The sequence below is a fragment of the Apteryx rowi genome, unplaced genomic scaffold, assembly GCF_003343035.1.
Source record: "Apteryx rowi isolate R43461 unplaced genomic scaffold, aptRow1 scaffold_606, whole genome shotgun sequence".
Lineage (NCBI taxonomy): Eukaryota > Metazoa > Chordata > Aves > Apterygiformes > Apterygidae > Apteryx > Apteryx rowi.
Genome location: NW_020450879.1, coordinates 122103 through 135255, shown reverse-complemented (window position 1 = coordinate 135255; position 13153 = coordinate 122103). Strand labels below are relative to the sequence as shown.

Here is a 13153-nt window from a genome sequence, read left to right as displayed (position 1 = left end):
CATAGCACTGTAAGTACATGCTAAGTTTTTAATGAAACTATGTACAGTTATAATTTCCAAAACCATATTCTGGTACTACTGACCTCTTGCACAGTATGAAGAAATTGTAGAAAAGAAGCTTTACAAAATTGGAAATATGAGACAGCTTTTTTTTTTTGGTAAGGTCCTTAAATGAGAAGTTGCACTCTCAGATCTATCAATAACAGTAACCGTTTAGCTTACTTTACAGATAATAAAGTATGTGACCCACTAGTTTAATTATATTGACCGCAGGCAAGAGGTGGTGAGAGGGGCAGATGGGTGGGCTTTGCTCAGGCACCCAGCACAGTTTCGTGCAGTCCTTGTTAGTGACCTGCCTTTGGCAAATGGCTCAGACCCACCACGCTTGCACGCAGCCCCGTCCCAGCCACATGGCGGCTTCCCCCTGCAGTCACCTGGTGCCGCAGGCAGCGGAGCCTCAGCTGCCAGCTGCAGGACACGTCGCGTCATTTGGCAAATAGTACATTCTTACCAGTTGATGTAACCTGAATCCCTGCTCTTTTGGGTTGCCCTGGTGGTTATCCTGCTGTGATGGTGTTAATTGGTGTTGCAAGCGTAGGAAATAAAATAGCCTTGACTTCCCTGAACCAGCATCCTGGGAGGAAAAAGCTAGGAGATTTCTTACAACACAGACAATGTTGCTCTAAACTTGAAACGACCACTATCACCGCATTTTTTGGCAATCTCAGAGCAGTACAGTCATGATATGCAGGTTTATTTGTTGGCATATTTCAAATAATGGACTTCCAATACTCCTGTGACTTGGAAAAGCGTATGGGCCATTTCCTTGGTTGCATGGGTTCCGCTGTAGCCCAAAAGAAGAACTGAGCAGAAAACACATCCATTTGCCTGATTAGAGCTTTCAGACCTTGTTTCCAGGCTTCTTTCCACTGATAGCTAGGATGCTTCCTGCAGCATTGACATGAGTGGGTTTAATCTTCAATGGACATAATGTTTGAAGCTGACAAAAAAATTCCATTGAGTTCAGTGCTGGGTGTCCTTTCATTTGTATGAGTGAACTGGTTCCTTAAAGAAGTATTAAAGGACCTAGTTACTGAGTTTTCTTGGGGCTAGGATCATCTTTTTTGCACCTGTGTTAACTTTTCCTATTGTAAACCTAATCCCCCTTTCCCCAAGAAAAACAAACAAACAAAAACGCCGCTTAGCAGCAGTTGAGATAATGCCAGAGTTTAGGAATCTGGATTTTTGTGTTTACCTTGGAGCATTTGGATAGCCTGGTCATTCCCATGTTCTGGCTGTTCAGTGTTTCCTGGTTCCTGAAATATTAAAATGTTATATATAATCTCTTTGATACTGTTTTTTCTTGCAGCCTTGGCCTTCAATTTCTGTAGTCTGTTTTGGTTTTGAACTATCATACAATTTATACCAGACACTCTGCAGTCTTTCTGATTTTTTTTAGGTGATTTCATGCTATAGTGATAAAGAAGCTTCTGATTCTTTTATTATAATGTGGATTTTTAGTTTTGTATGTTAAAGTTGCCTAACATTATTGTTTTGAATGACTTACGACTTTATTGACACCTAACCATTCAGGCAGAAATATTCCATGCCTTTTGCCTGCTTATGAATTCTTAAGAATGTAATGCACCTGCTGTTTGGACCAAGGACTTGAGAGAATTGCTCACCTGTTGAGATGAATCTTTTTGCTGTGGAAAATAGGCCAAAATAGAGACTTCTGAATATCTGTTTTTATGTCTTCAGAGGCTTGCTTTGATACATGTAACGTTATTCTCTGAAAACCTGTCTGCATTGTGCAAGCATTTAATTTATGTTTGAGGCAATTGAATATTACTGTGGGGAATGAAATTCTCTTTGCCTTTGTGATATGAAATTTAAAGCAAACTTTGAGTAGGTAGCTATGATTTATGCATTTTTATTTTGTTTGTCTTCTTTGAAATACAGAGTGCTGAATTTTTGGCAATATTCTATGCCTCTAACTGCAATTCAAGTCAATTGGCCTGCACTGAATGTGATTTAAAAGCTGTAGGTGTTCTGAAAAAGCCAATTTTCAAGATGTTGCAATGGGTATCTGATAGGGATTGACATTTGATTTGCAGCTCAATTCTCATACACCTCGTGTGTTCATCATGCCATATTAATGCGGAGTTGTTTGTTTGAGTTCATTAACATGCCAATACTACAATGATAAATTCTATAGGAAAGTTCAGGAAGAACTTTTACAATAGCTTTGTATACAGTCCATATTTCTGTGCTATGTAAATAGGCTTGCAGACACCCACTAAATGATGAAAGTAAAGCAAAAAAAATGACTAATTATTCCTGTTGCTTTCATCTGATATGGTAGGCTTTTGGGAAGAGAAAAGGAGGGGGAAGTAAATGATTTTTTTAATTAAAATCTTACCTCAAACAATATAGGTATGCTCTTTTAGCATAGATGCTGGTATGTAATTATAGTTTGGGAATTTTTATGGTTATTTTTATGGTTATTTTCACTTTTTACATTCTAGTGCACTGTTTCTTTTTCTCCTTCCAAGTAATTCATTTCACCTTGACCTACAGTTATTACTCAGTTTAGACAGTGAGCTCACTGTCTAAATCCCAGAGTTAGACTAGTGCCATTAGTGAACAAACAAACACCTAATGCTCGTCTTAAAATCTCACTGTGTAGGCTCTGGCACTATTGATGAAATGTGTCCTGTGTAGTCACAGTGCATCCAGTTCTGGGCTCCCCAGTACAAGAGGGATGTGGCACTACTGGAGCAAGTCCAGCGAAGGGCCACAAAGATGATTAGGGGACTGGAGCATCTCTCTTATGAGGAAAGGCTGAGAGAGCTTGGCCTGTTTAGCCTGGAGAAGAGAAGGCTGAGAGGAGATCTTATCAACGTGTACAAGTATCTGAAGGGAGGGTGTCGAGAGGATGGGACCAGACTCTTTTCAGTGGTGCCGAGCGACAGGACGCGAGGCAACGGGCACAAACTGAAACACAGACACTTCCATCTGAACATGAGGAAAAACTTTTTCACTGTGAGGGTGACAGAGCACTGGAACAGGTTGCCCAGAGAGGTGGTGGAGTCTCCTTCTCTGGAGATATTCAAAATGCGCCTGGATGCAATCCTGTGCAATGTGCTCTAGGTGACCCTGCTTGAGCAGGGGGGTTGGACTAGATGATCTCCAGAGGTCCCTTCCAACCTCAGCGATTCTGTGATTCTGTGATATCTTGACGTCCATTCTGGAATGATTTTTCTTGCTCCAGATATTACAGATGCTGGACACAAAATTACAAATGAAGCTGAAACCAGCACTTGAGGCCCGATCAGTTCCTCTTTTGCTTTCTTTTCATGTTCTCCTCATCCTTTGTGGCTTCTCAGTGTAAGCATGGTCCTCTCGATAGTAGCATCTTCCCGGTTTGTGGTGCCAATAGTGAATTTAAAGACTTTTATGCAAAGTGTATGTGAACCTGAAACTTTGGTGAGCCGTTAACAAATTCTGTCTATAAGAGAGTCTTTGATTATGCATCCATGCAAGTGTCCAAGCCAATTGGTCCAGAATTTGCATGGTTTTTTCCCCCAGTGCTTTGATTTCAGGTACTCTGATTACCAACACACTGTGCAGTGTATACCAAAGAGAGCAGCTGGGGGAGATGTTCTGTCTAACATTGTGGACTGTCTAGAAGACAGGCATTCAGGATATTTTTGTAGACATGTCTTGGCGCTTAGCAGGTGTGTTTATATTGGCATTCTAGTTCATGTCGGAAGTGCACTTTTGACAGAAATCTCCCATCATCTGAATTTAAGGTGCTTTGGTTTGCATCAGCAAGCAGCCTCAGAGTGCGTGAGCTGGATTCCTTTCTGGTGAAACTACCCCAGGAGATGAGCTGCTCAGGGATGTTCAGCAGACTAGACTAGGCTAGTCCAGAGCGAAACCCCAGAAATGTGTGCAGCGCGGTGATTAGGTCCTCACTGCCAGTCATTCTGTCCTGTTGCTTACTAGTTTAGACATAGCCAATGTTGCATGTTTTCCCACATGCACATGATTAGCCAAATGTTGCAGGTACCTTGTCTCCATAATGAGAGACAACTCACTCCCAGATAAGAGAATGTTTATATAACTAGTAAGAGGATATAAGCCTCTGATACTGCTCAAAAGGTAATACACTCTGTTCCAGAATTAGTCTGCCTTGGATTGGTGTGTGTGTGTACCCACAGAACAAACTACTAATATCAATATGAGCATATGGGCAGGGTAGTTCCAGTTGCTTTAAATGTTTGACTTGTCAGTAATTTGTGTTTAGAAAGTGGAAACAAGAAAGCAGAAACAAGGAAGAGGAAGCAAGAAAGATTAAAAAATACTTTAGAGCTGGAAACGAGAAGGGGAAGACAGGACAGAAAGACAAAGCTTATGTCATTATATAGAGAAGTAGGAGTGAGAATGAGAAGGATGTAAAGAATGAAAGACAGAAATATTAATGTTCTGTTTACATTCCGTAAAATTATTTTGCAAAAATAGGCTTGTATCTTGGTTTGTGTGGGGTTTTTTTTGTTTTGTTTTGTTTTTTTGCTTTGATATACAGAACATTTAAAACCTTTTAATCCTAGGAGTTTTCTGCATCTTTATTATACCTCACTGGGATTGGGGAGAAAATGTTTTTTTCAGAGCCGCTACAGGAAACTTTACTTTGAAATTGCTGACAATTACTCTTGGTATCTCCTTTCAAAACATTATGTTCTTATGCATGGAACAGTAGATACAACAACAGTTAAATAATATGTTTCTTCAATTCAGAAAAAGGAGAACCTGCCTGACATACTGCATTTCTTGTGTGGAATCGGCTTATGGGAAAATGGTCCTTTTTGGATCTCCTCTTTGGAGCTTAAGTTGTCCAGAAACTTTGTAGGTGAAGAACTTCCTATCAGATTGCTAATAAATCTTGGACTGTAATATTCAGATAAGCTACCATTTCCAGAGCCGGGTATGTAGTTTGTGGCTTCTTTGAATTTGCTTTGTCGTTCTTTAGAGCCTTTCAGAAAAGCTATGCTCATACAACTGTATTGGAACTTAATAAATACTAGCAGAATTACTCTTGTATTAAGGGGGTTCCTTCCCATAATGGAGCTGGGGTACTAGAAACTGATATTATTCTGTGCACATACTTATCCCCCTCCCCGTGCTGTTTTGAGCCAAGTAATATTGGAACTGTACCTGGAGCTTATGCAATCTGAAAGGAGAAAGGAGGTTTATTTGGTAAGATTCGTTGCTCAAGATATTAGTTTGTCTGACACAAAAAAGCTCCTTGTGGATTTTGAAATAGTCCAGGCTGGGGACACTGAGGAAAATGTATTTCTGCTACACTTTTTTTAATAGAAAACTTAATTCAATCTCTCTGGGAAAATCCAGACACAATTTCCCTTGCCTACAAATGTGCCAAAACTATATGAATTTGCAAATGATTATTTTTCCCTCTTGCAGCCTTTCTCAAAAGTTGATTGTCAGTTTTCGCAGAGCCTGGTAAGACTACCCAAAGAACCCCACAGTGAAAAAGATAGGTAGTCATTAAAAAAAAATCAAAAACCAAAACCCCAGTAACTTAGCCATCTACTCCACAGAACAACTTTGTGTGTTTTCTTTATTATACATAACTCTTGCTTTAACAGACTGGGTCTCATCTGTGAAGAGGCTTCCAGGGTTCCAGCTTTATGCTTAAATGCCAGAACTTAAAACAGATGTACTGGATTTTCTGGGTTTTTTAAGCATGCTACAGTCCTAGGCTCTCCACAGGTTTCTACTAAAGAGATGGCAATGGTATCAATGTTACTGGACTTCCAGTATAGCCACAAAATATAAGCTAGACCTTTCTTATTAAATGGGATTCTTTAAAATGAATCTCTCGTAAATGGTTGAAAACATGAAATATTTCATCTTAAACAGGCTGTCTGTCCTACTGTTTTGAATCTACTGTCATACTTCTCTCAAAGTGTTTCAGGATGGTTTTAATTTCTATTACAGTTTAATCTCATAGAGTGAGATTTACAAAGGTGCAAAGTACTTGCACCACCTTATTTTGTATTGCTTTTCAACTCTTTGCTTTTGTATGGTTCTCATTGTCTTCATTTCATCAATACTGTCACTAAAACTAGGTGTTTAAATTTAAAATTCTCTTTGTATAAGAATTCAATTTTGGAAATAAAATGATAGTTGTGAATCTATGAGTATGAGTTGCACATTTCAGATTTGAGAAAATAATTAGCTACTCAGGTGATATTGCTGAAAGGCAGCATGTGGAGAAGCTGCCAAAATGTTTGACAGTGTTCATGGCAGTTTTTCTAAAGTTGTTAGTTATAACCACGATCATTCATCACGTTGAAGTCTGGGAAATTCAAAGGCAAAGTAACCACGTGAATTTGCAAGTGCTGTGTATCATCCTTGAAAGGTTGAGAGATCAGAGGAAGTGCCCAGTCACAAGGGAAAGGCAAATGCTGTGCACATCTTCAAAAAAGACCAAAAGGATGATCTGGGGTACTAGAAGCCAGTAAGTCTTATTTTGGTCTCTGGGAAAATCATGGAGCAAATTGTCTTGGAACACGTTTCTGGGCACATGGAAGGGAGGAGGTGGTTGGGAACAGTCAGCATAGATTCACCAAGGATCAGTAGTGCCTGATCAACTAGAAGGCATGATTACCTTCTGTGATAAAATGACTGGATACATGGATGAGAGTAGAGCAGTGGATGCCATTTACCTTGACTTTAGCAAGGCTTTTGAGACTCTCCCATATTATTCTTGTATCCAAGTTGGGACATTACAGTCTGGATGGGTAAAATACTGGTTGGATGGTCAGAGAGTAGTCATTAATGAGTTGTACTCTACCTATACTTTACATACTCAGTATAAAATATTCTGTCTTCTCATAAGGCATGGTAGCATGATCATATTATCCAGCTGAGGAATGGATTATTTAAGCAGATATTAAACTCTAGAATGTATAACAAAAATAGTATTTTTCCCTTTAGTATTCAGACCTCTGAGAAAGAATTTAGAAACTTTGTCATTTTGGAATAGTAACACTACTGGGGTGTATTTTTTGTCTGAGCGTTAAAAAAAAAAAAGAAAAATGCAGTAATCCTCTTGAAAATTAAGCATAACTATTACAAGATAGCTTTGGACCAAAACTGACTATCTCAGGAGGTATCAAAGTAAAGTCTAGCCAGAGCCAAACCTGTTGCTTGTAATCAGTTCTTCACTCAAGTTTTTAAGCTCCTGTTGGATAAATTGAGCTACCTTGTAAAGGTTTGCCTCTACATTAGGAAGATGAAAAGTCTGCTTGAAGAATGCGTGAGACTAATACTAAAGTCTAATAGTTGTATAAGGGGACGAGGATCTAGGGAAATAATCCTTCGTTCTGAAGCCTTTTTACTGTGAAACTGATTCACTGTGACTAGACCTTTTTTTCAGGAATGATTTGTTTTAGACCATTTTCTGATGTATGTTTATTTTACAAGGTTCCTCACAAAGTGACAACATTTAGCTAAGGTATATGAGCCTTACTAGATCTGCCAGCTATTACTGTGGCTAGACTGTTTCCAATAGCCAAGGAAGTTCAGGTTTCTCCTTGTTGCATCTCCCCGCATAGTGTGGTTATGCTTGCAGATGGTGTAATAACACCAGCTTTCTGAAGATACAGAAAACAAGGGAAAGGGGAGAAGAGATGTAAAAATGTTTGGCTATTGATTATATCAATACTCACAGATCATTCTGACGGCTGAAGTGAGGATATGCAGTCTTTCCAGGAGTCTCTTTACTTGTTTCACTTTGGTTTTAGAGTGGTTTTAATCTTGAGAGTGAATCTTGAGTCTGTCTGTCTTGTTTTCTCTGTCTGAAAGTATGGCAGGTCCCACTGATTGGCTCCCACCTTAATAGCAGGTAAGGGTATACGGAAGAAGTTTTTATATTAATAAGTCATCTGTTAATGCTTGACTTGATTTAAGTCACCCCCTTGACACTTCATAGCCTTTGAGTTTGCGTAAGTGTGATATAGGTGGAAAAACAACCAGAACATTTCTAATTGTTACCTGCAAAGGGCTTGGGGTAATTAGGGTTGTTGTATAAGTGACTTGCCCTTATTACTGCAGTCACTTCTGGGGTTGCATTTAAAAGCGAATATAATTTTTAAACACAAGGAAATGTGGGTTCTCCTGTCCTCTCTTTCTTACCTCTCCACCTTCCTAGTGTATTCAGTACATGAATTTTTTTCTTCAAAAAATAAGTGAGGAATGCAGCCCACGCAGTCCTTATCATTTCCTTCAAAAATTTCACAATAAGCAGAGATCAAGCATGAAGAATTTAAAACATAAAATTAAAACAGCATGTAGAAGTTACAGCCTCAACTTACAGCTTTTTAACTGTAGAGTTGTTTGAACTGGACATTTACTTAAGAAAGCATCTGAATATTAAATATTAAACATTTTAACTAGCTCTTTGTAACTAGCCAAAGATACTTTTTAAGATATTAAAATACAGACTGTCATTCTGAAGTATTTTAAAAATGTATTTGATTTGAACAGGGCCCACTTGAATGCTATGCCTAAATACTATTTCAAGATTTACTTAAAGGAATTTGCTAGCTGCCTGAAAAAACATGAACATATTTTTGCCTCGCTGAAGTTTTTTGCTTTCTCAGTTAAGTTGCACAAAATCTCCTATCTTACTGAATTCAGGAACTTATTATATATGTGCTGCACACAGTATAAACATATCAGTTATCCAGAAGTTAGAAGTGGGCAGTGTCTGTAGGAGAGCAGTAGGAAGTAATATTTTTATGATATGTATGGTAATTTTATACTTGACATGAAAGGTAATCCTTGTTTTGTGAGTTTATTGCAGCTTTGTGTGTAGACCAGTGCTTTCTAATTTGCTTACATAACTCCCTTAAATTATAAGGAGATGAAAGATAGATATTGCAGTATGAAAATCTAATTAAAAACAAAAAAAACTAAAATTATTTAACAAACAAGGCAAAATACTACCCACTGAATTAAATCAGATGTTTGTTTGTACAAAACCTCTTTGCAGACTGAATGGAAGCGTGCTGAAGTCGTAGTGGCTGTTGCCATAGAACAGGTAATATTTATCGGTAGCATCAGTCATGGTGCCGCTACGGGAAAGGAATAGAAATTCCACCCGGATGGAGCAACACCTAATGCCCAGCACTGTCTAATAATAATAATTAAATTTTCTTGCTTATTTGATTAGCTTCTATTGTATGCTTCAGATCTGTTTTTTCAGTTACTCTCTACAACTCATCCATAATCTAATAAAATCTAATAAAATCTTAATGATTTTCCTTAAATGTTTTGGTGAATTCTGATATCCACTGCTAGGAAAATAAAATTTGTTTTCAGCCATTTGCTTGTTATAGGCAGTGCCAATAACCAGTTGTTAAAGTTGCATAATACCTTCTTTTATATCCCTATTTTTGTTGCATGAATTTACAATTCTGTAACATTTTCTTCTAAGATGGGTGGCTAACAGAAGAATGTCTTGGCTTTCTTTTTCCTTCTTCTTTTTCTAATTTCAGTGGTGAAGGCACCTGCTGGGTGTCCAGGGTAAAAACAGCTCCATCGGAAGTGGCTTTTTTATTTTCTTGAGAACGTAGGAGGTAGCCTTGGGCAACTGCTTTAAGCTCAGAGCTGACTGAAGTTCAGCCTGGAGAGAATCAAGATGTTGGCTGAAGCAATAAAAAAATGATGGAGTTGAGGCTTTCTGATTTATTAAGCCTTTTAGAAACTCAAGTTCACCGTCTAAGTAAACCATGAATTTCGGCTAAACTCAGGAAGCTGTAGCTGCTTGCTTTGTTTAGTTTCTGTGCTTTGTAAGCTAGAAATATGAACTTTTCCAGCCATTTATGCTTTTGGCCACATCCAATTTGGATTAATCTTACTTTTTCTGAGTAAATTGATGTCTACATAAGCTATGTTCACAAACAGAATTCAAACTCGTGTTCTAAGTACAAATAGAGTTCAGAAGAAATCATTTGATGAAGTGATCTCATAGTAACTGAGCAACTGTTTTGTCTTTGTGGTTCATCTAGACATTTCAGAACTGTCATAACCTTTAACAAACCACTTATAGACCTAATCTTCATCGATTCCTTCATCATCTCTGTAAATTTGCTAAGACTTAGATCCTGTTATGCCACATTGCATTAACAGGGTATCATATGGCCTTTACTTCAAAGAACCTACAGTCTAAATGAATAAAACCAGACATGGATTGAGAAAGTGTTATGAGACATGGCAGAAAGAACAATAAAAATGGCAAGCCTCATTTACATAACATTGTTTTCTTCTGTACGTGTAGTTGTTAGGAGTTAAGTTTGAATTCAAAAGAAAGGGATGGGGAGAAGAATGAGGGAGCCCCGGGAAGTGAGAGGAGCGAGTAAAAGGAAGCAGGGGAAAAGCTAATGCGGAAGAGGAGGGAAGGCTGGGGGAAACAAGGCAGCGCGCAGCAGAGACGATCCAGTCGGTTCACAACGTTTTCTGAATGTGGAAAGATCACTGGTTTGGTTGCTCCTTCCAGCTGCCCTTCCTGCTTGGTGCCTGTGCCGTTCCTCACGACAGGTTTCCCCCGGCGGGGCGCCAGCCAGGGATGAGGTAGCGGGGGGCTTCCCATACCCCGGTTACGTGTGAGGGGGTCCCCAGCAGAGCTCGGAGCCCAGCGGCCTCTGCCAGAGCTCGCGTTCCCCCACTTGCCAGGCGCAAAAGTCCCTGTTTTGGCTGCTTCTGCAACTCCTCCATGCATCTGGAGCCCAGGCCTGTTGCAGAGCAGAGGCACTAAAGTAGTAATCCAAGAGTGAAGTGTGTTTGCTTCAATTCGGATATGGTTATCAGGGTTTTTTAAATTTATTTTTAATTGATATTTGTATATGTTTGTATCTTGAGGAAAATAATGTAAATAAAATGGAAGGTGTAATTAATTGCTTTATGCCATTCTGAAGTAACCTTTAAGAAACTTGTTAGAGGCTTTAAAATATTTTGGATATTTTAAGCTTTAACACTGGAAAAATCTCAAATTTGAAATGCATGATTTGTGGAGGAGTAAAGCGGTTGACTATTTAAATGATGGTATATCCTTTCTCCTTTTGAAAGAACCAAAGCACACGGCATTTTTAATTTTGATGAGTCTACATTAAAAACTTTAAATGTTCCTAAATGACTTTAATTTGCTGGAGTACTGCCTTTTTCCTTCAGATGTGTTAGAATTCATATTAGCACTACTTCGCCCTTGTTTCTGAATTATTTTAATGATGGCAGCCGCTCCACTAAGCTGTCTATCAAGATGTGGGTGGCAGGCTATTATTTCACTTCATAAATCATAATTTACGGGGGTTATTTATATCCATCTCGGGGATAAACACTTTATGCTTTGTGTTTTCAGCAGCAATATAAAATGTAATTGATACTTAAAGCAATATGTTAGAAATATGGACATAGAAAGCCAGGGGGAGAAAATCACAAATGTTTAGTTTTTCTGTGGGTTGGTCTACATGCTGAGCATTTTTTCCATCTGATTTCATATTCTTAGCACTTCAACAGAGGATGATGATGAATTACATTTACATGATTGCTGCCTGTAGGTTACTATAAGGATGTTTCTTTAGTTACAGACACTCAACAGATCAGTTAACAGGGTTATCTGTAATGTTTCTCTTGCTGCTAAATAAACTTACCGTTTTGTGCTATTGTCTTCTAGATTCATGAAAAACTACATTATTATGAAAAACAGAACCCTGTGCCCATACTCCATGGTGCAGCAGCCTTGGCAGATGATGTAAGTGTCCCCTGCTGAGATCACTGGTACCAAGTCTCCCAAAAAACCGTCTACAAGCAGAACTCCTCATAGTGCAAACATATGAATGTAATCCTCTGAGCTGAAATCATAAGAAGCTGCAAATGTTTCCAGAGGTGCTGTCATCACTGGGCTTATTGCTGATATTACTTTGATATTTATTCACTTGCCTGTTATAAAAACATTGCGTCTAGATAGCCTCTTGTTCTGCTTTGGTAACTACGTAATAGAAATTACAGGTTGGAACGCTACGGGGAGGGAAAAAGCTGTCAACTATTGGTGTTTTGAGAAAGTCACAGACAAGAGGAATGCTTTGGAAAAATAAAGACAAATGAGATAGCTGTACTGCTGACAGAACATGAAAAATGACAGATAATACTACAGAAATGAGGCATATGAAATACCTAGGAAGAAGGGTTGTTGAAAAAAAACTATTTAAAAAAAAATACAGTAGTGATTTATGGATATTAGAGCTTTCCAAACTACCTTCATAACCAAAAAATAAATTGTAGAAGTGGTCGGCATTGATGGAGTAGTTAATTTCCTGTTACTATAATTTTTATTTTAAAGAAAAAAAATCCAACCTGCCATTTCTTGCTATTTGGTTAATTCAGGGATTCAGATGAATTGTGCACACACCTGTATAAACTATGACTGAACTTGAGGTAGGCCAGGACAGAGAAATGTTTAATAAACTGTGGTTTAGGTAAAATCCAGAAGTCTTTGTTGCAATTGATGATCTCAGGTTGTTTTTTGGAAAAGGCAGTATGTATTGGGATCTGTTTCAAATATGGCATGTTTGAAACTTGTCATATTTTATAGATGTTTTAAAAGCTTAGCTTTTTTTTTTTTTAACATAATTAATACCCTTTGATTTTTAAATTAGACAATTGGTTAAATGTTGTGAATTGAGAATGGCAACATCCTAAAGAAACATTAAATTAAATATATTTGAAGTCTGTGTAAAAAAGGATATATTGTAATTTAATAATGTTTCAGTGGGAGGAAATCTATATCCTATGACATACCAAATATAATAATGCATTAGCTTTGACATTAGGTATATATTAGTAATATTTGTATAACCTTCAAGTAGCTTTTAATAATGTTAATAGTAATTTTGAAAATTAGAAAGCTAGTTGAAATTCTCTTCATTAAGTTCCTGGTGACATATTAATAATCCTTGTTAACATTTGTGTTACTGATCTCTGGGCTAAAATTCTTAATAAGAATCAGTTGCTTATTTTTGGATGCAAAACTAAGTTTTTGATATTTTTAGAAATGCTGAGCGAC

The 13153-nt window shown here is 37.9% G+C and overlaps 1 protein-coding gene across 7 annotated transcripts in view; it reads left to right on the top strand.

The window, feature by feature from the left end:
• Nucleotides 1–13153, top strand: part of MPP7 (membrane palmitoylated protein 7) — a 165049-nt gene that overhangs the window by 81388 nt on the left and 70508 nt on the right. For all 7 annotated transcript variants that reach the window (XM_026083530.1, XM_026083528.1, XM_026083527.1 and 4 more), the window contains one exon: nucleotides 11765–11842. In XM_026083530.1, coding sequence (XP_025939315.1) covers nucleotides 11765–11842 — 78 coding nt within the window. The remainder of the gene's footprint in view (nucleotides 1–11764; nucleotides 11843–13153) is intronic.